General features: G+C 41.1%; 1 protein-coding gene across 2 annotated transcripts in view; it reads left to right on the top strand.

Moving 5' to 3' along the window:
• The window catches only part of MAPRE2 (microtubule associated protein RP/EB family member 2), a 252,174-nt gene extending 226,134 nt beyond the window's left edge, over positions 1 to 26,040 (top strand). For both annotated transcript variants that reach the window (XM_075353292.1, XM_075353291.1), the window contains 3 exons: positions 12,094 to 12,230; positions 17,246 to 17,404; positions 23,120 to 26,040. In XM_075353292.1, coding sequence (XP_075209407.1) covers positions 12,094 to 12,230; positions 17,246 to 17,404; positions 23,120 to 23,197 — 374 coding nt within the window. In that variant the 3' untranslated portion in view covers positions 23,198 to 26,040. The remainder of the gene's footprint in view (positions 1 to 12,093; positions 12,231 to 17,245; positions 17,405 to 23,119) is intronic.
• Positions 26,041 to 27,221: the final 1,181 nt, after the last annotated feature.

The raw sequence follows: 27,221 nt of genomic DNA, 5'->3' as shown, positions 1-27,221 counted from the left end.
GGAATAAGGGAACACTGTATACTCCATGATTGTAGATATTCATACTGCAGATGGAGTAAATATGCAGCTTTATATTCAGCCCCTAGATGATGGACTTCTGTGATTTTATTTGGGTTATTTACAGCGCTTTCCTTTTTACTAAAAATTAACTTCAACAGATGGCAACATGTGATGGATGGCAGTAATTATTGCAATGTTCCAAATTTTGCTCTGCAGAGACCCCTACTGGCGCCTTCTCTTTGTTAGACAGTTTACAATCATGCCTTAGAATTCCTGTATTAATTTCCTTCTGACTAAACAGTGTAAATGTCGTCCATAGATCTGTATGCAGATTAAAAGCACTCGAGTCCATCCCTGACATAATAGAAAGCCAATAAACATGTCAGTATGCTTTTTTTGATTTTGTGAGGATATCAATCGTAGGCACAGACTGAGGATCTTATACTGAGGATCTAATACTGTTGTCCTGGGTAGTTTTTTTTTTTGTTTTTTTTAATAACTGTAGATTTTATTGAATTATATGAAGTTCAACAGATTATATCAGGTAACAAGCCCAATGCAATTGTATACTGTATAAAAAAAAAAAGTAAAGAGAGCACATCGGCCTGTGACCATGACCTCCAGTCACTGCCTGTGAGCCACGGCCTCCAGTCACTGCCTGTGAGCCACGGCCTCCAGTCACTGCCTGTGAGCCACGGCCTCCAGTCACTGCCTGTGAGCCACGGCCTCCAGTCACTGGAACTTAACTAATAGACACTGTCCTATGGGTGTTTTCCCCACAAACACTGCCAGAATGTGTTTAACACAGGATTGAGTGAGCACAAGGAGATCTGACAAACAACCCTTCATTAAGGAATAGATGCTGTAAACATTTTTCTTTTTTGTGTAGTAGGATTCCAGCTATTCTTTCTTCTTCTTTTTTTTTTTTAAGTTTTGTAATGGATGGCAAAAATGCTGTAATGTCAGTGATGTGATGACAAGCCTGCTCCATACCCTGATTAATAATAAAGGATGCATAACATGCCAAATTCCCAGGGTGCCTACTGACTAGCACAAAAAGATATTTTCCAGGCTCAAGTACTATTATACCTTTAGCATAGAATTATCTAGATAAAATCAATGGGGGTAGCACACCCGGAAACATTGCCGGTGAGGTATTCCCAGTGTTTGCAGTCACCAGATGTGAACAGTTGTGGCGTGCAACAGCACTGCACCATCAACTGTATAGTGGCTGCAGCAGGGTACTACATATCCACCCTTATTTTTTAAAAAAAAATAAGGGAGGGTGTGCAAAAAAATGCAGCAAAAAGACAACAACAAAAGCAGCTTTTTGACTGACGAGATCAGGTTTAGCTGCTGAAAAAAAATGTAGCAAAAATACACTGTGAGCATAGCCTTAATGTCACTCATAATCTGTACAAATGCACTGGGAAACAAACTGAAATCATTTTGAGAAGGAAAATACAAATAGCAAAACTAAATTGATGTGGTTGCATATGTGTGAACACCCTGTTATAATTGGGAATGTAATTGTATTCAGGATCAGCCAATCACATTTAATCTAACGTTAAATTGTAGTCAGTACACAGCTGCAATAATTTACAGTCATTACGATTAACCCCATATAAAGTTTAGGTATTTTAGTAGGATTTTTGTATCATTTTTATTAGTTGCATTTTACATCATAGCCATGATTCGTTAACAGCTTACAACACAGCAAAGGGATCTCATTGTTGAAAATTATCTACATTTCCAAAACCATGGAACACTGTGGAGATGGCAATCAAGATGTTGCTCAAATTTGTCACAACAGTAAAATGTTCTGAAAATTTTGTTTCCATATATTCATGATTTACAGATCAGTAACATGCCTATTGATCCTGTGATTTTCATAGTTCCAAAACTTTTCTTTATTGGTGCTACAATTTTAATGCTGAGACTCTCATACAAATTATTGAGTTGTTGTAGACACTACACATAAAGCTGCCAATCGGTGGTGGTAGTGGTGGGTGGTGGTTGGACTACCTGGCAGTAGGCCAAGTAGTCCTTTATAATTTCATACTGGTAAAATAGAGATCTTGTGAAAACTACAGTAAGCAACCCAGTAAGCTATAGATGGCTGGAATCAGAGTCTCTCTCGCTCTACATTATGCTGAACTCAGATAAGGTAACAAAAAAAAAAGGCTCTGGGGCGTCAGATCAACCATATTCATCTAAAAGGCTAAGTAATTATAAAAGAAAACCCTGCCATTCCAAGACGCTGGTGCATTGTATGAACCTCCAATTACAAGGCTGTACATCTGTAAGAACCCTGCTATTACAAGACGCTGCAGCGTCAGATTTATCACCTTTATCTCAAAGATACCTATTCTCGTTAAATCATTCAAGGTACCCACCATTGGTTACCACGAGTGCATACAGGCACAGGAGCACCTTTTGCACTACGTATCTGAGGGACAACATGAACAAGACCCATTTAGGGTCGAAACGTTGTTTTAGTCACTCATTTCCCGACACCAACTACTGCCCTGTACCACACTTGTGAATAAACTTTGAAAACTATTTGCAAACTACTTCTGAGTGTGCGGTGATTAGAATTATTGACTATTTGGGATTCTCATCCCCTCTACCAGCACCTCCATCCTGACTGAGTGCACGCCATACAGAATCTATAGGTGACTCTGATTTTCAGCGCCTATGCTTGGTATCAGTGTTGCTGTAAACTTATCTGACTACACTGCACAAGCAATGTAAATCATACTAGCTCAGCTCAGCTGTACGGAGTTAGGCAGCAGGTAGCCGGCTGTCCATCAGATTGACGTCAGCAGTGATGCCCCGTCAACTGACCCCAGCCTTAAAGAAGGAACTGCACCATCAATGTGACATTACAGTAAGCGGGAGATTTGATGCCAAGGAAAGGCACAGGCAGATAGTTAGCAACTGCATACAATTAAGTGCTTAGCCCCATAGAAGAAAAAAGGTCCCACATAACCCTTTCAAAGGGAACCTGTCATGTCAAACACGATGCTATTAAGGCCTCCTTCACAGTCAGTATTTTGCATCAGTGTTTGTATGCCAAAACCAGGAGTGGAACTTTGAGAGAAGAGCTGTAATTGAAAGACTGACACCTGTTCTGTGTTTTGGAGACACTCCTGGTTTTGGCATACAAATACTGATGACACACTGATGCAAAATACTGACATGTGAAAGAGGCCTAACCTTGAGATATGAGGATAATTTGCAGGTCAATAGTGTTCAAAAGCCATGCGCCCGCCGCTTAGTGTATAGTGAGCGGATGCGGTAACGACGCCCCCAGCACTGACTGACAGCTGGCTTAGCATTGCATCAGTACAGAGATGGCTGTCAGTCACTCGAGGGGGGGCATAGTTACAGCAGCCCATCACTATATACGGAGCAGTGACTGAAACCACGCAAGTCACGCCCATGGGACTGAAAGCCCTAGGCTGCCTGTAGGGATAAAGTTAATTTCCTCCTGGCAGCAGAGCTCTCTGTTTGCATGGCATCAGAATGCTGTTGACCTGCACATTAGCCCCATATCTGCAGGTTAATGTTTTTCTTACAGGACATGCTCCCTTTAAGTATATTTTTTTCTTAAGCATTTTGGACTGCTTAAAAAAATGGACAAACCTTCTAAATAAAGCACTTTTTTTTTTTTTTTTTTTTTTTTATTTAATTGGGTTAATGAAACTCCAAATCTTAAAGTGAGACTGTTACCATAGCAATTTTTCCTTATGCTGTATAATTCAGTCAAATTAACATCTGCGATTCCTGAATCATTAATATCGTTAGCATGTCAAATGCCAATACAAATTATATGCTCCACTTTCCTTCTTATCTGGGTGTTTCATCTCATCTTACCTTTATCGCTGGAAGCTGACCAGCGGAAACCAAGCCTTCTGCGGTGACCACTTTGCTGCTATTTTCAGAAGATGTCCAGTGCTGCACAATGTGAGCTGCTGAGAGTTGTAGTTCTTTTCTTCCTTATGTAAATATGAGCCTGAGGCTGTGCTGCGTTATCCGGAGATCAAATCCCCAAATCACCCATGATTATTTGATATAACCTCTGCCGATATGGCTTATTGAGAATATTTGGGGTAACAAAAAAAAAGTTGTGGAATGTGTTGGTTTTGCCGCCCTGTATGACTTACCCCGGAGGGAAATATGTTACGCTGATTACGTTTATTCACTGTCGTATCTCTTTAGGATGATCTCCGCTCTGACAACAGTAAAGGTCACACAAATGGTTTACGCATAAAGATGAAATTTTCTCATGCCGTACTTCTGGAGCATGAGATTCATGAAGATGGTGCAGGCAGTCTTCTCCCCCATTTTTCCCTGAAGGTACTCTGAGAGTCTGATGACTCATAAGTGTCTGGAAAATGCCACTAGATTAAGGGATTGCTAAAAATAAGCACCTACTGCTTGAAAGGGAAAAATAAGATTGGCAGAAGGCCCTACATGTTTGGGTCTCTGCTGTTTCGTGAGAATAGTGTACCGTCTGTAATAAGGAGAGTTACCAGATCCGCTGCTCTTATCATCTTGGTTACAAAAAAGAATGTAAAAATGGTTGAACCATCCTTGTCTCCAGTTACTGAACCTTTTCATTATGTAAAAATATTGACCTATAATATATTAAAGATTATTATAAAATGGTCACAATGGATGATCGTCAACAAGCTCAGTAATAAAGGATTCTGACTGTACTGGCATCTTGATCTTTTATATAGATGTTGCATAAATGGGCTTAACGTAATATAATAATAATAATAATAATAATAATAATAATAAGTCATATTCTATTGAGCTCTACAATTGTAAAAGATTAATTACAATGCACAATGTATTGATGAATAGAATTATATCCATGGTATACACATAGGTAATCTGGCAATCCATTAATATTATTCAAATCCAATACATTAAGGGTATGTGCCCACGATCTGGACACACTGCGTCATGGACATGGCAAGCCCTTTCCTGTGGGGCCGCGACTTCTGTCCGCAGGAGACCGCAGCTGCCAGTCCCCACAATCAGGGTTTGGGCCAGTGAAGTCTTTCTCTCTGTTCTCCCTGCAGAGAACACTCACTTCTCTACAGCAATAAATTGACATGCTGCGCCTCAGGAAGTCGCACAACAGATCAGTTTACGCTGCAGAAAAAAACAGCACAGTGTGCATGAGATTTCTATAAATCCCATCCACTATGCTTCTACTGTACACCATAGCATTTTGGACACAGTGAAAACACGTTGTATCCAAAATGTTGTGAACCCTGATCACAAGCACACAGCCTCAAGCCTCAGCACGACTTGCGCATCACTTCGATGCGAGTCCTTCTGGTGATATGCTAATGACCCTCATCTCAGGCTCTGATGCAACCGTGCGCAGAGTGTCATGTGACTCGCCATCAGATCACAGCTGTGGCGAAGAGAGAGGGAGCACGTTCTCCCTCTCCTCTTGCTTGCCTGTCTGTGCGTATATCACACTGCACTCGGTTGACTTGTGAGTGCAGTGCGATGTTTCACATGCACCCATAGATTTGTATGGGTGTGTGTGATGCGAGAATCACTGCCAAACAATATGGCATGAGAAAATAATCGCAGGTGGACCAAGCCCCATAGTTTTACACTGGAACGAGTGCAGTCCGATGTTTTATCGGATTGCACTCGTCCATGTAAAACGTAAGTGGAACCGAGGCCTCAGGCATATTCTAAATCCAGAAACCAAATTGAATGATTCGAAGTACGTCAATCAGATGTCTCTTATGTCAGTGGCTCCAGCCAGAACTGATTCTACACAATTCATCACACAGGACATGATTTCCACTGAGCAACTAAGGATGATCTGATTAAACTAAATCCCCATATCTGTGTGCCAAAGAATTAATTCTACACATTACATGACATTGTCCTTTCCAATAAGTGTCATTGTTTTGAAACAATGGTTTAGCATTATGTTTGATTCACCAAAATCCTCAGAAGAACCACATAGATTTGACATGGTAACCGTTGTAAGAATAAATAAATTAAAAAAAAAATATACGAACATTGCAAATTCAGTTTATTCACAACTGGGGAAAAAAAGAAACCAAAGTAATAAATGTAAATTAGTATAGAAAAGTTATATGTAGGTTGCCTGGTGCCTAAAGAAGATACAAATGTTAAATAGTTTATTATTGTAAGAAAAGAAGGACAACAGCAATCAGTAGTACTTGAATATGGTGCTTTTTTGTGATGTTGAGAAATCAACTTTGTAAAATTATATTTTATGAATTGAATTTTAAGACCAAGGCCCCAAGTGATTCATGTGATCCCCTCCCATGCCGATATGCTGGGCAGTCGTGTAATTTACAATATAACATTTATTTTAGAACTGGTTATTAGGGATCAGTGGGCTCATGGAAGTTCGGGTTCACTGGGTTTGGCCAGACTTTAATCAAAAGTTCTGTTCAGGACCCAAACTTGACCCTAGACTCCATATAAGTCAATGGAGACCCGAACTTCTGTCCTTTAAAATGGGTGTAAAGTTGTCATAGTAAGGGCTAGGGGGCTGCAAAAGGAAGTAACATGGAGCTAATTGCCCTGAAAACAAGTGTGGATAGTGAATGAATGAATAAAAAAAAAAAATGACTTGGGCTCCCACCATTTTTGATAACCAGCACAGGTAAAGAAGATAACTGTGGGCTGCAACCCTCAGCTGGTATTAAGTATAGAGGGGATCCCACACTGCTTTTTAATATTGTTTAAAAAAAAAATAACAGTGTGGGATCCCCTCTACTTTTGCTAACCAGCTGTCTGCTTTACCTGTGCTGGTTATCAGACATAAGGCCACTTTACACACAGAGATAAATCTGCGGCAGATCTGTGGTTGCAGTGAAATTGTGGACAATCAGTGCCAGGTTTGTGGCTGTGTACAAATGGAACAATATGTCCATGATTTCACTGCAACCACAGATCTGCCAAAGATTTATCTCTGTGTATAAAGTGGCCTATAGGCCGGAGTCCACGTCATTTATTTATTTCTTCTTTATTGTTCACAGCAGTGGACAAGCAACTTCTGCGTGGAATAAAGCTTGATAATTGTCTGCACTGCAGCCATTCAACAAACTTCATTAACACTCGAACACTACCCGAACTTTGAACTTGGACACAGACTTTTTTTTTTTTTTTAAAGTCAGTGTTTGAGTCCGAGACCCAGACATTTGGTGTCCGGTACGAATCCTAAATTTTACCGTTCGAGCTCTCATCCCTACTAGCCATACATCCTGTAATGTGTTCCATTTTTTTATTGATGGTTCTTGCATTTAATATGATACAAGTCACTATAAGGACATAGCAGTGCCTCTCGCTGTGTAGCAACCGTTGGTTGAACTATGTGGAAGTGAACTATAAAAGAAGTGTAGAATGTCAAGGCTGCTTTACACGCAGCAAAATCGCTAGCGATGTCGCTGGTGAAAGCACCCGCCCCCGTCGGTTGTGCGTCACAGGCAAATCGTTGCCCGTGGCGCACAACATCGCTAGGACCCGTCACACGTACTTACCTGCCTAGCGACGTCGCTGTGGCCAGCAAACCGCCTCCTTTCTAAGGGGGCGGTTCGTGCGGCGTCACACGGCAGCCGTCCAATAGAAGCGGAAGGGTGGAGAGCAGCTGAAAGAAAGTGATGCCCACCTCGTTGCCAGAGGACGCAGGTAAGGTGTTGTTCCTCGTTCCTGGGGTGTCCGACGTAGCGTGTGCTGCCTCAGGAACGACTAACAACCTGCGTCCTGCAACAGCAACGATATTTGAGATTAGAACGACATGTCAACGATTAGGTGAGTAATTTTGATCGTTAGTGGTCGCTCGTACGTGTCACACGCAACGTCGTCGCTAACGAGGCCGGATGTGCGTCACTAATTCCGTGACCCCAACAACATCTCGTTAGCGATGTCGTTGCATGTAAAGCCCCCTTTAGACAATCACAGGGAAAAAAGTAACTTTGTAATAGTCTTATCCAAGCACGGTGCTTTCTCTTCCTGGATTGATCTTTCATTCTGAAATGGGTGAAATCTGGGATTATTGACAAAGGAAGTAACTGTTGCTTCCTTTAAAGTTCTATGGAACAGGGGGATGCTGGAGGCAGGCCCAGACATTCTGCTGCAAGTTCTCCTGAAACCACAGTTACAGATCTGCATAGAACTTTATTAGCACCAACCGTTTCCTACCTCAGTGATGGGGTATTTCCTGAAAACAGATTTTACCCATGAATTGAGAATTACTGATCAGAAAGACAGAAATTTCTCTAATAAGGTTTAATAAAAAAAACTTCTCATTTTCAGGTATACTATTGCTATATGAAAGAAAAACCCACTTACTCTTTCAGTATTGCTTTACTTAAATATGATTTGAATATCCATGGTGAGTAACCAAACATGTTTCCTTTATTGCCAAGTTTCATATAAACCACATAATAATTTCAGTAATGCTAAAACCCATATTGTATTAGGCAAGAAGCCTGCGATCCACAAAGCCAGAGAAATTTAGACAGCAATGTGAAATATTTCTAAGGAAATAAAAACTAAAAATATGCAGGAAAATGACCAGATGGTAAGATGCACTGGCTAGTACAGCTAGTGAGAATGTGTGACATGGGACTGCTTGTGTTTAGCTGTGTTTTGCTATTCGTTTTCATCTGGTCAGACACAAAAGTGAGTCCATCATAGCAGTTTGTATCTATTCCACTATAAACTACAGACCGATGGGGAGAGAATAAGCTGGTATTGGATCCCTCTGAAGTTGGCTTATATCTGGTGGGTACAAAACTACAGGCTCCACACACAAACTCATCAACTTAACCTGCCGAAATTTCAGGTTTAGAAAAATGTTTTGTATGTGGCCAGCTTTAGATGTTCCTGATGCATGGACATAGTTCCACTGAACTAATATCTATTCCTGATGGATTTCCTGATTAATATGGTTATGCATAGGGGAGACTGAATAGAAAGGGACGGTCAGCACTCCTGCAGGATACAAATTACACAGAGACCTGTAGTCCTTAAGGTCCACAAGGAAGCGAGGTTCCAGCAAAAGGATCGTTTAAAAAAACTTTTAGGCTAGGTTCACACACTGCGTTTTTTTGACGCTGCGTTTTTTTGCGGCAAAAAACGCACATAAACGCACCCGCGGCAAAAAACGGTTTGCCGCAAATTGGTGCGTTTTTTGCTGCGTTTTGCTGCGTTTTTGCTCACTGCGTCTTTATGCGTTTTTTTATCAGTGAACAAAAAAAAAAGGTCTGTCATTTCCTTCTTCAATATGTTCCTCATTCTCCACTAGTGTATGCAGGAGAGCAGATAGCTGCAGAACTACAAGGCTCAGCATACTCCATCCAATAGTGTATGCAGGAGAGCAGACAGCAGCTGCAGAACTACAAGGCTCAGCATCCTCCATCCAATAGTGTATGCAGGAGAGCAGACAGCAGCTGTCGAACTACAAGGCTCAGCATCCTCCTTCCAGGACTGTATGCAGGATTTCTTTGCCCCCCCAAACAAAAAAAATGACGTGGGCTTCGCCATATTTTTGTATGCTAGCCGGGTACAGCAGGCAGGTACGGGCTGCCCCCAACACCCAGCTGCCTATTTGTACCCGGCTGGGAACCAAAAATATAGAGAAGCCCTTTTTTTTTTTTTAATTATTTCATGAATTTCATGAAATAATTAAAAAAAATGACGTGAGCTTCGCCTAATTTTTGTGTCCAGCCGGGTACAACTAGGCAGCTGGGGATTGGAATCCACAGTGCAGGGTGCCCATGCTTTCTGGGCACCCCCGCTGCGAATTGCAGTCCGCAGCCACCCCAGATAATGGCGCTTTCATAGAAGCGCCATTTCTGGCGCTGTATCCAACTCTTCCAGCTGCCCTGATGCCGGGTGGCTCACTGGGTAATAATGGGGTTAGGGCTAGCTGTATATTATCAGCTGGCCCTAAGCCCGAAATTCATGGTGTCACGCCAATATTAGACATGGCCACCATGAATTTCAAGTAAAGATAAAAAAACCACAACACACAGAAAAATATTTTTATTAGAAATAAAACACAACACAATTAGTGACTCCATCTTTATTGAAATAAAGAACCCCCCCTCCGCAGTAATCCTGGGTCAAGGGTCCCGCGCCGTCCAATCCGGATCCAATATCATCTGATCGGTTTGCTGGAAGGCAACGCGATCAGATGATGTGTCAGGATCAAGTGCCTGAATCACATCACACATCAGCTGATTTGTATAAAAGCCGTTTATACAATCAGATGATGCATCGGTGCAAAAGAAAAGAAAAAAAAAAAAGAAGAAAAATACTCACTTATGTGCTGATTACCGGCAGCTCCTGGAGCGATGGGGCGGGAGTCTGATCCTGTCCGATCGCTGCAGGAGCTGCCGGTAAGGGATGAAGTCTCCTGACGCATCCGCTGATAGATGAAGCCGGCCGGGCGCCAGCGTCAGCCCGAGACTTACGATCAGCTGATGCGTCAGGTGACTGCATCAGGTGATCCATCGCCAGGTCCTTCATCCTGCAGGCATACGCACCCGGGGAGACTGCACACACCCAGAGCGGCGGGACCGGGAGGAGATGGGAGCGAGCATGGCGCCGAGAGTCTGCAGACAGGTGAGTATAACGTTTTTTTTTTTTGTTTTTTTACTGTTCACTTTTGATTTTGCAGCCGCTTCCACCTCCCGCCCAGACATGGTGCCGCACGGCAGCATACATGCACAGGACGGGAGGTGGAAGCGGCGGTGACGGTACCGGGAGGATTCACGCTTCTGTGTTTACTGACAGAAGGAATCCTCTTCCTGTACATGTCACTTTACTACCCACCTCCTGCGTTTATAGCTGCGTTTTTGGTCTTAGAAACGCACTAAAACGCACCAAAACGCAGCTATTTGCGTTTCTCATTGCGTCTTTCAACATCCCATTGCACTCAATGGATGAAAAGCGCAGTGAAAAACGCGGGAATAATTGACATGCTGCGTTTTTGTGGCACCACAAAAACGCAGCTGAAAAAAAACGCTGTGTGCAGACAGCAAAAATGAAAACCCATAGACTTTGCTGGGGAAGCAAAGTCATGCAGTTTTCTGAGCAAAAACGCACCCGAAAACTGCGCAAAAAAACGCCGCGAAAAACGCACTGTGTGAACTTACCCTTATTGTGACATTGCCATATAGTGGAGACGTTTAACCAGTTGGGAAATTGTGATAATCTTTGAAAACCTGATGAGGGAGATCCCTTTAACACTGGCAATACTATACAAACTAGTGTCCCAGGCTCCTTCCAGTGTAGCGTTCTAACATTAATCAACCTGAAGGCCACAAAGTCCCATTTTTCGGACACATTTGTATTTGCTGGGAACCAATGCATGGACTTCCTAAATATGGTGTTTGGCCTAAACTTCCAATGCCATTATGATACAAAAAACATCTCCCGTATTTCCCACAAAATGTCTTACTCCATCAGTACAATATGCATGTTGATTATCTACTGAGGTGTATGTTGTCTCTAGAGTCAAAGAAAACATAAGTGTAAAAAACGACCCTTAACTGTGGCTATAATCTGTGGGAAGCTGCATATTCTGAGCTATACAAATAACCATGCATAGAGCAACAATGTAAAGTTAGAAATTCCAAGGTTGGATAATACTATTAATATTTGCTTATATAGCGCCATCATATTCCGCAACGCTTTACATTCATGATTATCACTGTCCCCATTGGGACTCACAATCTAGATTCCCTATTAGTATGTGTTTTGAACTGTGGAAGGATACCTGAAAATCCAGAGGAGACCCACGCAAACACGGGGAGAACATACAAACTCCTTACAGATGTCCTTGCTGGGATTTGAACCCAGGACCCCAGCGCTGCAAATAAACATTTACTGAGCCATCGCGCTGCCCTGTCTACCTCTCTCTTAGAGATACAATGAAGGAGCAAATTTCCACAAATTGTTGAAAGTGTGTCTCCTTGACTGAACTATGCATATGATCTATCCCTGAGCTATATGTGCTGTTACTGCATTGTTTATACAGTTTTTTGTTTGTTTTCTTAACTCCAGGTGCTGCAAAATCAAGTCCTATTGCAAAACCAGGGACCACATCATCTCGCCCATCATCTGCAAAAAAAGCAGCACCTAGTTCTTCAGTAAAAAGTGATAAAGATTTGGAATCACAAGTTGCACATCTTAATGAACAGGTAACTTTGTATGAATGAAACCACACAAGCGAATTATCTTTCATTTCATCTTTTATCTACAGGTTTTTAGCATGTTTTCATGTGACGGTTTCTCTTCAAATCTCAGTATATACAGAGCACAAACCCCAAACAGATTCTGTACAACTTCTGCTTAAATACGATCGGACAGTACTTTAGAGATGTTACAAGCATACCGCTATCCTGCTGTCTTGACAATTACAGCGGGTGAAATACCATGTTTCCCCAAAATAAGACTGGGTCTTATATTATTTCTTGTTCTGAAAAATGGCCCAGGGCTTATTTTTGTGAGATGTTTTAGTTTTTTTCCCCATGAAAAACAATACACATATTTTTTTAAACCAAAAATATTATTTTGTTCAAACAGTCATATTGCATTGTAAAACATTAACATAACTCTCCAAGCCCTGTGTGTAACACGTATGTATGTGTATCGCCCCGCGCTCAGCTGCAGCCGAGCCGCTCTGGTCCGGGCTCGTGTGGTGGGTGGCTCGAGCGCCTCCGGACCCGGGGGTCACGTCGCTCTGCAAGGGGATGCTGGCGATCTCGATGGGGGTGGCTAGGTAGGTGTATGGCCGGAGCAGTGTTTTAAGTTCGTGACGCCACCCACGGGACGTAGTGAAGGTGTAGACAACACCGCTGCGGTTTCGGGGGCATCCGGGGGAGATGGTAGTGCAGCAAGATGTTAAACCCTCCGTGGGCAGGGATGGTGGCCCCGGGACCGCTTGGGGAGATTCCCAATTGGGCGGTGCAGGGCGGTGTGCGGCCGGATGGCACTGTTGTACTCACGATTACTGACATACACAAGTCTCTGATGAACAAAGTTGATGGTGGTCGGTGTCCGCAGCCGGCTGCGTCTTGTCCCCCACCCGGGTTGGTGGTCCTGGCCTTTTTCCTGCACCTCGTTATGTTCGTGTAGACTGCCTGTGCCTTAGCAGCGGGAATCCGCTCCCCGGCTGTGTATGTACCGGTGTAGTCAGTTTGCCCGCAGGCACTGGCCCGTGGGATCTCTCTGGCTGTGCGGTAGCTTTCTATCCCCCTCGGTGGGCTGTTGCCTTCTTTCGGGTCTTGGGATGGGAAAAGGACCTAAGGTCCAGACCTCAATCAGTGAATTCGACGTGGTCCAGTGACTTCTGGGCCTCGTTCTAGGTCTGAGTACCCCCCTTGTGCTCCGATTTCCAGTCTGTTCCCCGGTTCGGTACTGGCGGGCCACTACCTTGTCCCGGTCTTTTACGGTTCCACCTGGCCGTCTTCCCGGCTCCTGCAGGCCAGGCCTCCTAGCCAAGGTGTGCGGGATACGAACCTCACACCTTTCAGTTTCTGCTACAGACCTGGGCACAGGTCTGCCGCACTCGCCTCCTGTCAACAACAACTCCCAAAACTGAACTGTCTGTTTCTCCTGCCTCAGGCCCTCTGGACTAGGTTTTAGCGTGGTTGGCGGCTGTTACCTTTTTAGGGGACGGGTGTTATGCAAGGGCCTACCTGTGACTACCTGGCTAGTCCAGGGCATCACATATGTATGTATGTATCTATCTATATCTGTCTATCTGTCTATCTGTCTGTCTGTCATCCAACACACACACACACACACACACACACACACACACACACACACACACACACACACACACACACACACACACACACACACACACACACTGTACATACATACCAGTCTGTTTCCTCTTCAGCTTTAGATTCTTGCAATGACCTTTAGTCATAAGACGTGATGTCACAAATGTCCTGAAGCAGTGTTGTCATCAGGCTATAAATGCTGGGGCCCCAAGGAGAATGGGAACTCTATGAAATTGCCCAGTTTGCTCTTCCTTCCCCCTAATGTCAGTCCTGCATACCGGCCTGTCTCCTGTTCAGTTCTTATAGACTTCTGCAATTAAGCGATAACTGGTCACATGACTGTGAGGTCACCAAAAGTCCTTAAACAATTTGAACCATGGAATAAAATCACTGGGGTTCCTAAAATAGTGGGACCCTGAGAAGTTGTGAAGTTTGACTCAAACACCCCCCCCCCCAACAGCGGCCCTGACTGTAACTAATGCTTATTTTTTTAGTAGGGCTTATATTTCGAGCAAACTCCAAAAACACTATAAAATTATGCCATTGCTTATTTTTGGAGTAGGTCTTATTTTTGAACACTTCTCCAATTTTTTCAGTAAATATATTTCTAAAGGTGCTATTAACATGAATTTCTCACCAGATGTCAGAAATGACACATTCAATCCACACACGCAAAGAAGTCTTAATATAGCTGTCCATATATTTAGTGATGTGGAATAATGAGCGATAACTCAAGGGATAAGTATTGAACATGCTTACTGAAATTTATTTAATACTTTGTACAAAAGCCTTTGCTGGTTATGACCACTTCAAGACACCTCATGTATGGAGAGACTCGTCGCATGCATTGCTCAGGTGTGATTTTGTTGCGTTCTTCCACACAAACAATTCAAATCCTTCCATACATTTTTGATTGGATTCCAGTCAGGTGATTGGTTGGGCCATTCTAGCAGCTTTGGGTTCTTTCTCTGAAACAAATTGAGAGTTTCCTTGGCTGTGTTTTTGGGATCATTGTTTTGTTGAAATGTTCACCCTTATTTCATCTTCTTCATCCTGGAAGAGGGCAGCAGATTTTTGTCAAGAATATCTCCGTACATTTCTCCATTCATCCTACCATCAATTACATGTAGTTTACTTATTACCGTGTGCCGAAAAACAACTCCATAACATGATGTTCCCACCTGCAAGATACTGTTGATATAGTGCACGCAGCTTTGTTCCCCTCAGCATTGAGCTTCTCTGATGCCGGGTGTATGTGTCCCGACGCGCACTATGCCTCTCTGTAGCCGGCACACGTACACCCAGCTTCAGAGTAGTGCGCATGAGAGGAAGTGCGGACGACTTCCAATCATGCGCACTGAGCCACACTAAAGCTGGGATGCATACATCCAGCATTAGAGAAGCTCCATGCTGAGGGGAACAAAGCCACATGCATGTGTGACTTTGTATAGCGCTGTCGTAGAGACGCCACTTTTGTAAAGCATGTTATCATGCCCGTGATAATACCAAAAAGGGGCAGACTAGTTGAGAAATCAACGCCCCTGTGACTATTCACAGCCCTAATTAACATAGGGAAAATTAACCTTATAAATCATTTTTTTAAAACATTGACATTGCCTAATGCTATTGTAAAAATCAATGTTTAGACAGGGATGGTTAGGCAGGGAACTCTGTGACCCATGCATGTGATGGCTGCTAGGTTAGAGGGCATTGGCACCTGACAGGTTCCCTTTAAAGACCTCCAAACATGGTGTGTATTATGGGATCCAAAGAATTCAATTTTGGTCTCATCGGACCAGACTATGTTCTCCCAGTATTTCACATTGTCCAAATGTTGTGGAGCAAACTTTAAACACACTTGAAAATGCTTTATAATCAGCAAAGGAGTCTTGTGTGGTGAGCAAGCATACAGGCCATGGAGATTGAGTGCATTACTTATTGTTTTCTTTGAAACTATTGTCCCTGCTGATTCTAGGTCTTTCTGTAGCTCTCCACAGATGGTCTTTGGCTCTTGGACAACTCTTCTGATAATTATTTTAAATCTTCTTTCTAAAATCTTGTGGAGAGCACTTGGTCATGGTCAGCTTATGGTGAAATTATGTTTTTTCCACTTCCGTATTATGGCCCCAACAGTGCTCACTGAAACCTTCAGTAGTCTATAAATTCTGTAACCAATGTCATCAGTATGTTTTGCAACAACAGTAAGGTTACGAAGGTCTTGTGACAGCTCACGGTTTTACACATTTCTTGTGTGGCACCTTTTGTAATGAGATACCTTTTTATAGACCATCAGTTGAACCATCTGATATTATTTTTCACTAAGTGGCAGGATTGCTTTATAATTACTAATAGATTTCAGCAGGTATCTTGACTTTCCATGGCTTTTTGCGCCTATCTTTCTTCATCTGTTCAATATTTTTTCCCCGTGTCATTTCTCAGACATAACTTAACTTATAGACATCTATGGTTTGATTTCTTACTGACATCTGGTAAATAATTCATGACAATAGCACCTTTAGTAATATATTTCCTTGGAAAATTGGTGGCATGTTTAATACTTATTTCACCCGCTGTATATGTGATGGAGAGGATTAGATACAACGTAGAAATGCCTAAAATTGTCAGCAATAATATACACATCTGTAAGTCATTTTGTAGTCCCGCGAAATGTGCATTGTGAAAACATGTGGGATTCTTATTCTGAGACATGCATCCATGCAACATACATATATTAAATGCCCTCACTTTGTAAGTTTAAAGGGGTTGTCCAGGTTTGGGCAGCAAGGTGGCTCGGTGGCCAGCACTGTTGCTTTGTAGCAATGGAGTCCTGGCTTCATTTTCCATCAAGGACAACATCTGCAAGGAGTTTGTATGTTCTCATGTTTCCTCTGGGTACCTTGGTTTCCTCCCATACGCCAAAGACATACTGATGGGGGAATTTAGATTGTGAGCCCCAATGGGCGATGATGATGATGATAATGATTCATCCATCAATAATCATCCATCAATCAATCATCCATTAATCAATCATCCATCAGTCAATCATCATCCATCAATCAATCATCATCATCTCTCTAAAGCCCTGTGAAATATGATGGCGCTATATAAGCACGCATAATAAATAAGTAAAGTGACTGCTGACCTTTGAATCCTCATAGCATGTACACCACATGCTGCCCGGATCCTCTGGTGCCGGCGGCTAGAGCTGATAATCACGTGACCACAGGTATCTGATTTGCTTACGGTCATGTGCTTACTAGATGTGTGATGCCTTGCTAAATTCATTGAGTGAGGCCACTCACGTCTAGTCATGACCACCTGCTCTTGCTGCCGGCATTGGAGCCCTGACAGTGTGCAGTGCGCTCGCTAAAAGGATTCACGTAAATTAATAATATTGTGATCATTTCTGTTATTATTTGTAGGTGCATTCTTTAAAAATTGCCCTAGAGGGAGTGGAAAAAGAAAGAGACTTCTACTTTGGAAAGTTAAGGGAAATTGAACTCCTGTGCCAAGAACACGGACAAGAAGGTGATGACCTTGTCCAGCGGCTAATGGACGTGCTGTATGCGACAGATGAGCAGGTAAATCATTCAAAAAGCCTATTGATCTGCAATATTTAATTGCTTTATAATAAAAGGAATCCATTTAGTTTTTGTGACCCAAATATTTCAGGATATAATAATTACAAGTGATTACAGTTCAAAGCAGGATGGAAAGTCCTCAGTTACTGATGTTCTCACTGAACTATAGCATTCCCTAGCTGACAAGCACATTTAACTAGTGATCTATCAATGCCTGCTAATAGATTTATTTATGCTGACAGGAGCATCCTCTACCTCTTTCAGGAACATAAAAAATGAGGTCATTGGACAAATCTTTCAATGATGGGACTTCCCACAATTACTGCCCATAGGGGGAATGGTTATTTTGTTTGCGTCACTTTTGCAGCATATCATATTTTCTCATTTTGTCGAATAGTGCTTGTAAAATCAAGTATCTTTATAGTTGGTTGACTAGAACATCGACCACCACTGTTGGCTAGTCTTTAAAGGGAACCAATCACCAGGATTTACGTATATTGCCTAAAGCCAGTGCTATACTGGCACTATCAGGCTGATTCTCTGCATACCTGTGGTGGTCAGCTGGGATGTTTACTTTCTTGGATTTCAAAACCTAAAGTTTATAAAATCGGCAGCTGCTTGAGTAACTGCAGCTAAGGAGCAGATAATATCGGGGGGGAATTCATAGTTATCACCCCCCCCTGCTAGAATTAACATAAGTATTGTACAATCAATGTAACTTGTCACTTCCAGGACCTGTGGTGAGGTCATACCCATGTGACCAGAAGGGGCGGGGCCTCAGCCAACAAAGCTGATACCACAAAGCAACATTTTCCTATTGGCTGAGGCCCCGCCCCTTCTGGTCATATGAATATGATCTCACCACAGGTCCTGGAAGTGAAAAGTTACATTGATTTGTATAATACCATTATTAGTCAGGTCGTTTACTTTCTTGGATTTCAAAACCTAAAGTTTATAAAAACGGAAGCTGCTTGAGTGACAGCAGCTGAAGAGCAGATAATATCTGGGGGGAATTCAGAGTTACCCCCCCCCCCCCTGTTAGAATTAGCATAGGTATTATACAAATTACATTGATTGTACAATACTTATGCTAATTCTAACAGGGGGAGGGGATAACTCTGAATTCCCCCCAGATATTATCTGCTCTTCAGCTGCTGTCACTCAAGCAGCTTCCGATTTTATAAACTTTAGGTTTTGAAATCCAAGAAAGTAAACGACCTGACTAATAATGGTATGTAGAGAATCAGCCTGATAGTGCAAGTATAGCACTGGCTTTAGGTTATATATGAAAATCCTGGTGATTGGTTCCCTTTAAACAATGCTCTGATGTTGGCTAGGAATAGGTTAACCGCGCAATCCAAGAGGATCTTGACCAGTTTGAAAACAATGCTTAAAAACTCATTAGAAACGAGCTAGTAAGCACAATGCATGTCCTGCTGTCTATCAATAGTGGTCGGTCTCCAAGGCAGCAAGCTGAAAACAAGAGGAGAAAAGTGTTTAATATCTCAAGCACTGATAATTATAATAAGCAGTGAATTGATATTTTTTTTGCACTTACGAGCACTATCTGACAATACCCATTTATGAAGCTGGACATAACCCTTTAAGTCAAGCAAAAGAACAATTCTATAAATCAGGTTCTTGAAGTGAATCAATGAAGGATAGAAATGAGATTTCCCAATTTATAAAGTGATGGCTTATCTCTAGAATAAGGGGATCCCAAAGGTCCTGGGAATGAAGAGATAATAGTGCTCATTTAGCACTTTGTCCTATTAACTGTTACCACCATGCACAATGGCCTCTGGCTACTACCTGTGTAGAGAAACCTAATAAGGGGAAGCTGTACTATATGGGCACTGTGGCCCCTTCATCCCCAGGGTCACGGGCAGCCCCAGAGGTTGGATCTCCATTAATTGTAAAAGTGCTGGCATACCCAAGGGATGTAAGGGTCCTTATACATGATTGATAATATAGTAGAATAATTTGTGCTCCTTGTAACAATATTGAATTTTGGCACTGTTGGAGGATTTTACACCAAGGTCTTTACATTACCGTCTGCAGCACATGCCGTTTACAGGGATGGATGTCCTGATGGCCCGCGATATTTAGTTCTGAGAAAAAGATGTGATGGGTGAATAGAGTAAATTATAACTAATTGTTCACTCACTCAGCTTGTTTACCCTGGGCAGTGATGGGGAACAGTCATGTCTACGTGGGACCATTCGAGCGATAGGCACCTGTGTTAAAGGCCCTCAAGGCTGTGACTTCCCATAGTTTTGTTCCAGGTTTTGGTGTTATGACTAAATACACAATGTATTTTCCTCTATACACAACGTGATTGAATAAAACAAGCTTTTCCCCTTTGATTGTGGTTGGAATGTGATTTCCATCCTTTGCCCAGATCTTCTCCATTATTATTATAATCGGACTGCTGGAAGCCAGGCCTTTTCTGCTGGAGGGCAAATTACTTCAATAATGAATGCTTCTCAACTTAAATACTTTCACGTAACTGACAATTGTCCATGTGCCTGTGTGAAGGTCCAGGATGGGTGCAATTGATAGACTTGTGGCCCATGCATATTCCATAAGACTCGATCGATTCATGGTCACTCTGCCGCTTCGCTCTCATTTTCTGTATCTGAGTAATATTTATTTACTAGTTTTCCTTTATTGTCCAGGAGGTCTTCTAAATTGGAGGAAAGGACATTGGCATCGCCGATTAGCAACTGGTTACATTTATATTACCATTGCCAATTGCTGTAGTGGAATCTAAACATACAGCATTGATTACTATGGAAAATTTTCTTCGATTTTAGTTTTTGTGCTACTTTTATTTATTTTTTTTGTTACTTGATGTTTTTCTTTTTCTGTGCTCTCTTACGCTGAAGGTTTTAGTGCGATTGTCATATTCAAATTGTGATTTTCCTGATCCTAAGAATGTCCTTATCTGACCTGTGGATTACTGTAAATTTCTTTACTTGCTTGAAATTCATCAGTCTTACAGATGGTGTTTTTTGTGTATTTGCTAGAATACCTTACACAGAGATGTGAACATGCCTAATTCTTACAGTAATTAAAACACTTTTTTTAGTCATTTATATAGCTTAGTTGAATATAAGTTAATGGAAATGAGAGCAAAGAACATCACCAAACTGTTCCTTTATACTGAAGCCACTAACGAATGACTGAATCCAGAGAATGACAAGAAGTGAACAAATGATATTAAGTGTCTGTGTGTATGTAAAAGTTAATTAAAATGAGCCCCTATCAATGTCTTTTGTCCCTGGGAGAATTACATTTTCCAAAAATAAATTTTAAAGCTAGAAGACATTTCTAATGAAGAACACATCTGCCCGGCCAGAACGGATTCTGGAACTAGGTCATTCTTAATAAGGAGCTCATTGGTTTTCTGATGCTTCCACCTTGTGGCTGAATGTGTTGCCTGCTACAGTATATTCATCTGTGTTCTTGTACCTTGCCTTGCTGAGAGTAGCGGCCATTAATTTGAAGACATACATTGGTGCAACCTGTGGAGCCTCACAGGGGCCCAAGAGCTATTGGTAACCCTTTTCTACCTCCAAATCAGATGGAATTGTGCATTTTGATGAGTTATTGGAATGAAAGGGGCCCTTATACTGATTTTGCACAGGGTCCCTCTTCTGTCTGTGTACACCAGTGGAGCAAAGCATAGGTGTGCGATTATAACCTCAAGTAGCAGAACAATGAAACATCTTCACAAATGTTTTCGTGCCACATAACATAATATATGTAAGGAATGTCATGTATTAGTCACAGTCCTAGTATAAAAGAGCCAAAAACTCACTGTCTACCTGTAATCCACATCAACTCTGCAGTCCGATGACTGTAAGGATCATAATCTCTTTTACCTAATGAGAGTGCTCATGTACAGTGACGTCAATGGGAGATTTCTTCCACATGCGCTGCTGTTAGTGAATGCAAACGGGTGAAACACTATACTTCAGTTCGCGCCCACAGTGTACGCTCGAAAGTGCAGGTGATGATCGTTTCTAATGAGGTTGCGTCTAGTTATTTAAACCAGGTATACACAGTCTTCTGATACTCCCCCTTGAGAAATCGCGAAACGCGCTACGGGGCCTGTCCCGCCAGCCTGGATATCGCAGCATGACTATTAATACAATTACGTAGGCATACGCACTTTGCAATGCACTTTGTGGAGTCTGACTACCTCATATCTGATTTCATTCTGATTCTGTGCTATATTACATTTACTGTCTGATGACATTCCAACACAGTAACTAATAACTGTGCTAAGAAATAATAGTGTAGTTTGATGTTAAATTGAAGGGACTATTATTTTACTTTCCCTGATAAACCTCTCCTTCCCCGTTGTTGCTATTGGGTGTATTTTAATTTAAAATTGATCTTAATAAAGGTGTTATGTTTTATGAATATAGTGCTCAAATTGTTTTTTGTTACAAATTTATTCAAATTATGATTGTTTATAATCCTCCATATATATTTAAAGGGGCAAAAATATGTATAAACTAACAAAATGTGTATTTTTCAAGAATGTTCCCTTTTTTTGCGAATATTTTGATACATCTGCGTGTTGTAATATTGTGAATGGTTTAAGATCTTTAATATACTGACATTTTGAATTTTTGTCATTTAAAAATGGCATAAGACTCCTTTTTATCAATGCTTTATAAGTGAGAGACATTTCTCAATAGTTTACATCCGTTAGACTCGAGTGACAATATCAAAATGAGTTCCTTAAAGGGGGTGTTCCCGACTTGTTGGAGAAGGCTGCAGAGTCTATGTGACTGCAGACTGATTAATCATGACACAATGTAGTGCGCACACTGTCATGATTCCCTGGTATTGTGGTGCGGTCACATGTCGATAACACACATTTGGCTTCTCAATAGAAGTGAATTGGGAAAAGCTGGATATGTCTAGTCACAACATGACTACCTGCTCATATAGTTACTGCAGACTTTTGCCCCCAAACCTGAGGAACCTCTAACCATCCCATACTGCTCCTGTGCTGACACTTTTTTTTGTCCCACAGTTTAGTCAGGTCTTGCAATGAAGTGATGGATGGATACATGACCCCTGTAGTCAATTACAGGCTGTAACTGTGAATTCTTGACACCACTTAGGTCACCTCTTTTGCCATTGATTTTTTGCCGGTGTCCACTTTCAATGGTGACTCTGGGTGATTAGAGGCTAGTGAACCAAAGGCAAACAATCCAATTTATACCTTTTGTTAGCTGTTCAAAAAAATAAAAAAAATATCATATAATTGAAAAGCCCTTTAATAGATGACCAATCTCCTCTGATGACATCTCTGTTTTAGTAAATACATATGGGAGCCACAATTCCATGACAACATTCAGGAGGCAAAACCGGAATCCATAACACAGCTAGGTGTTACCATTGCCTTCTTCTCCCCAAAACTGAAAACATTGAGTTTTGAGAGGTCACATCCACCTTATGTAAATCACATAATTTCTGTCTCCAACCTCATTCCTCATGGTATGCAGATGAATTTTATGACATTTTGTAATTTAAAATCTACTCCAATCGTTCGTGGTTTATTTTTGCGTGTGTTACTTCATACAAATGTAAAGTTCTACATGAACTACCTTATTGATTACTAAGATCATGTTGGCTTTCTTTTATACTTTTTTTTTTTTTATGTCACTAAAGCAATTTTTTTTCCCTTTCCAGGAGGGCCAAACAGATCATCATGATGGCGATGAGCATGACCATGTTCAAGATGATCCACAGCAGCAGGACGAATACTGACCCCCACCTCCGCCCTTCCACCCACCTCACTGTTGTCATTTCACGTGGAACTTTCTTTTAAGAGAGCAATGTGTGGCCAGTCACTCTCGGCACACCCCTACCATGTAATGTACTATAGTGAGCGCCAGCAAACCACTGCATTCTGTACCAGTTACTTTCCCGAAGCGTGTTTACAGAGGTTATTCCAGCCCAAGCAAAACGGAGAGGCGTGGGGCTACTCGGCAGCAGCTTGTATCACTTGACTGTTTCAAATTGTTTTCAAATCTTTTCCCATATTTTTTTATTTATTTGTAATTGAGCTATTTCCTTGTTTTCCAAACTGCTTGCTTCTAATTGTAATATCGTACAATATTTATATATACATGTTATACATAGGAACCATCACTACCACGTATCACGAATGTAAAAGTGGAAAGTTAACATTAAAAAAATAAAACAAACAAAAAAATAAAATAAAAACATACACATGTCCCATAATAACGTATCATATGAAGGAGAATGGATTGCTGGCATGTAGGAGAGAAAGTGTTGACCCGTTTTAGGGGGTATGTTTTGGTAAATATATACTAAAGGGAATAATTACACTCCTTACGTGAAGATCTGATTACTATCCTACATATAGCAAAGATTCAGCCATCCGATAACGGAAGTCTCCCAATATCAGTGGAAAGAAGGAGACCTTTGTTCAAGGTAATGTATATGTTCCTAGGTCTTCCATAACATCAGGATTTTCTCTTTTGTCTTGTGCAAGATCTTAAAATTCCTGAGCTGCATGCATTTTACACCTTTAAAATATTCATAGCTTCTTATTACAGCTGTTTTGTTGACATAATTTACTTTTATTTTTTTCCATTTTTGAGTTTATTTTGTTACATTTAATTTTTTTCCATTATTATTGTTGAAGGAAACTATTTGCAATACATAGATTAGGTGTAAGGATGGCGGCGTCAGACTGAAGCATGCAGGGCTCGTGCATCAGAGAGCAAATTGTTGAGGTACATATGGGACGTTATATGCAGTATTTTTTTATTATTATTTTTTATTTTTATTTTTTTATTCATACATTTTTTGTTTTGTTATTTAATGATTTTGAGGTATTGTAATAAAGAACAGTTAATATTTCCCACATTATCATTTATTATGCATTTGCTGAAGGCTTGGGAGGCAGCAGAATTTCCCAGTCTGCTCGGACACTAAGTTTTCGTTATTGGGCTTGGCTTAACACTCATCTTTAAAGATATTTGTATCCTATGTACATCTATAGCATCGGCTATATGACATGTACAACAACTAAGTGGCATCATACTGTCCACATAATGACATGAGCTATTCTTTTTACTGCTGGATTACTGACAGCCATATACATTATATAGATGAACTTTTGGCCACCAAATCGCTCTCCTGACTGCATAATACATATGCATGCTTGGCTCGGATGTTTGTGCATGTATTCTTAGTATGAAGAGGCAAGTAAGCCCCTGCCAGCCATCTTTGGGCAGCAGCTCATTTCCACTAAAGAAAAGGATTGATGTATTATATTTCAACTACACGTTTCTGATCTCACCCCCCAACATCTTCTATCGGGGAAAATCAGGAGGCCCCCTATACATATTATCAGCTGGTCCCATCAGAAAGGCAGCTATATACATCTAGTATGCATTTCCAGTTTTAAAACTAAAACACACAAGGATTATAACAAAATAAGTTCTCTATATAAACCTATACCCAATTGCCATCGGACAAAGCATAAAATGCAGTAATTCAATATGGCAGCAATATTCTACGGTGAACTATGTTTATTAAGCTGTTGTAGTGCACTATATTTCTCTGAATGCAGTATTAATGGACTTGAGTATACAATGACACCAGTAATAATAATATAATCTGTCCTGTTTATGTACTACCTCTTCTATTTTTTAGCAAAGGCTTGGGTGGCCACCCGCTTAGCAAGCGTCATGGAACCTTTTTAGTATGTTCTTGAAATGCCTCTGCTCTCTGCAGTAAAAGCCATTTTGTATCGCAAACCAATATTCCTAAGTGTGTAACATTTAAAATCATTGATATTAGCCAAGCGCTAAATGGGCAGTTATCGCTCAATGGTCAATGAGACGTTCGCCCAACTCTACAAAAATAAGAACCATCAGGTTTATCGCACAGCTAATGCTATTAAATCTAGTGCATTTTTAGGCTTCAGCATTACAAAAACTAGACCAGCCCTCAAAACGACTATTTGTGCATAGATCCTGTAGAAACAGCTAAATGCTAAAAGAGCCAAGCCGAGATCATTTTGGAACTGACAATTACGTGAGACTGTTTTCTATGGATTGTACTGCTGTATATTTTCAATGCCTGTTGTTTTTTTCTGCTTCTTTTGCAGTATTTCTTTTTGTTTCTGTTTTATATTTTTATTTTTCTGGGTAGCACATCATACAAAGTTATATATGAAATGTAAACTGAAAGGAATGTAAACATATGTACTGTTAAATATAAATAGGTAATGAAGTCCTGATTAGGTGGAAAGAGTCTTATTCGGATGTATCACACTCATTTTACCATACACATGACTTGTCGCATGATAGAGTAGGTTTTTTTGTCTATGAATATGTGAATAACTTGCGTTTTATCTTTTTACATATTTAATAAAAAATGTATATGTTATAAAAAAATGCCAATTTTACCAACTATTCAAATAGGGCAAATTGTAACTTTTGTCTGTCTGTTATTAAAACGCCACAGTCATTTTAAAATGCATTTTGTCTATTACACTTTCAGCTGAAAGGATATGGGAGAAATGATCATGAATCCTATCTGATTAATAAAACACAGCCCGGTTATGAACATTATTGGTTTCTTTTGGTTCCCTGGTTTTACTTATGATCCTGTAGAGGCATATAATGTACATGCTGTGACACTACAATCAAGAAAAACATTCAACCAACTCAGTTTTTTTCAACACAGTCAAATTTATTACGTTTGTTGAATCTTTAAATCTCAAAATACCTTGCAGTGATGCAAGGAGTAAACTGTAGAGCCATTTAGGGGATAATGCCAGAAATGGATCCAGCAGGAAGGAGGAATATAAATCCTTATTTCATTTTTTTTTTATTCCCCTTGAATCCACTTCGGACTTCTGCTAGAATTTGTGAGACCTCTGTTTGTCCATCTAAGAATATGTCCTGTCTAGAGATGTGCAGACCCTTGGAAATTCGAGTTCTGCAGGTTCAGCTGAACTTTATATAATAAAGTTCTGTTCTGGACCCGGACTTGACCCAAACTTAATTGGAAGTCACTGATTGGCAATTCGGGTCTCTGGAGGGCAGAGGGTTTTTATTTTTTTTTGTTTGGTGCACATTACATCCAATCACGCTGTTGTTCCCCAAGTTCGAGCCATTCAAATATTGCAAGCAGCTTGCACTGGGCCAAGCACCGAACACATCCTGAGCTCTATAGTGCTTAGATGCATGCCATGTTTAGTGTTAGGGACTGTACATGTCATTCTTGTGCTTTGTTTACATGTACTGTATGTTCAGTGTATATATACCCCAGAAAATTCTGTAATGTTCCTCTAGATCATTAGGCAGATACTGTATATACCAAAATTGTCTATTTGACAGATGGATTGAAAAGCACAGTTGTCTATGCATGTGAATATAACTATATGCAAATGTAATACACAGGTAACTTAGAGGTTGGCCACTACTTCTACATTGATGGTTATCCTTAGAATAGGTCATCAATGTCTGAACGGCCGGAGTCCAACACCCCACACCCCTGTCAATCAGCTGTTCTCGATCCTGGCGACAGCAGCAGTCTGCTGCGAATGCTCCATTCCGGAGCTGCCGTGTCTCGGAGCTGCCCCGTCTTCTGATAGCGGCCCTGTAATGCACATCTGCCTCCTATTCATTTGAATGGGAGGTGGATGTGCAGTACCCAACTGCAGCTGCTATCAGTTAACAGGGCAGCTCCAGAACTGCCGGTGACTGCACCAAAAACAGCTGATCGACGGGGTGCAGGGCACCGAACC

The sequence above is a fragment of the Anomaloglossus baeobatrachus genome, chromosome 6 (genome assembly GCF_048569485.1).
Source record: "Anomaloglossus baeobatrachus isolate aAnoBae1 chromosome 6, aAnoBae1.hap1, whole genome shotgun sequence".
Lineage (NCBI taxonomy): Eukaryota > Metazoa > Chordata > Amphibia > Anura > Aromobatidae > Anomaloglossus > Anomaloglossus baeobatrachus.
The sequence above is the reverse complement of the archived record's forward strand: the minus strand, read 5'-3'. Positions and strand labels throughout refer to the sequence as shown.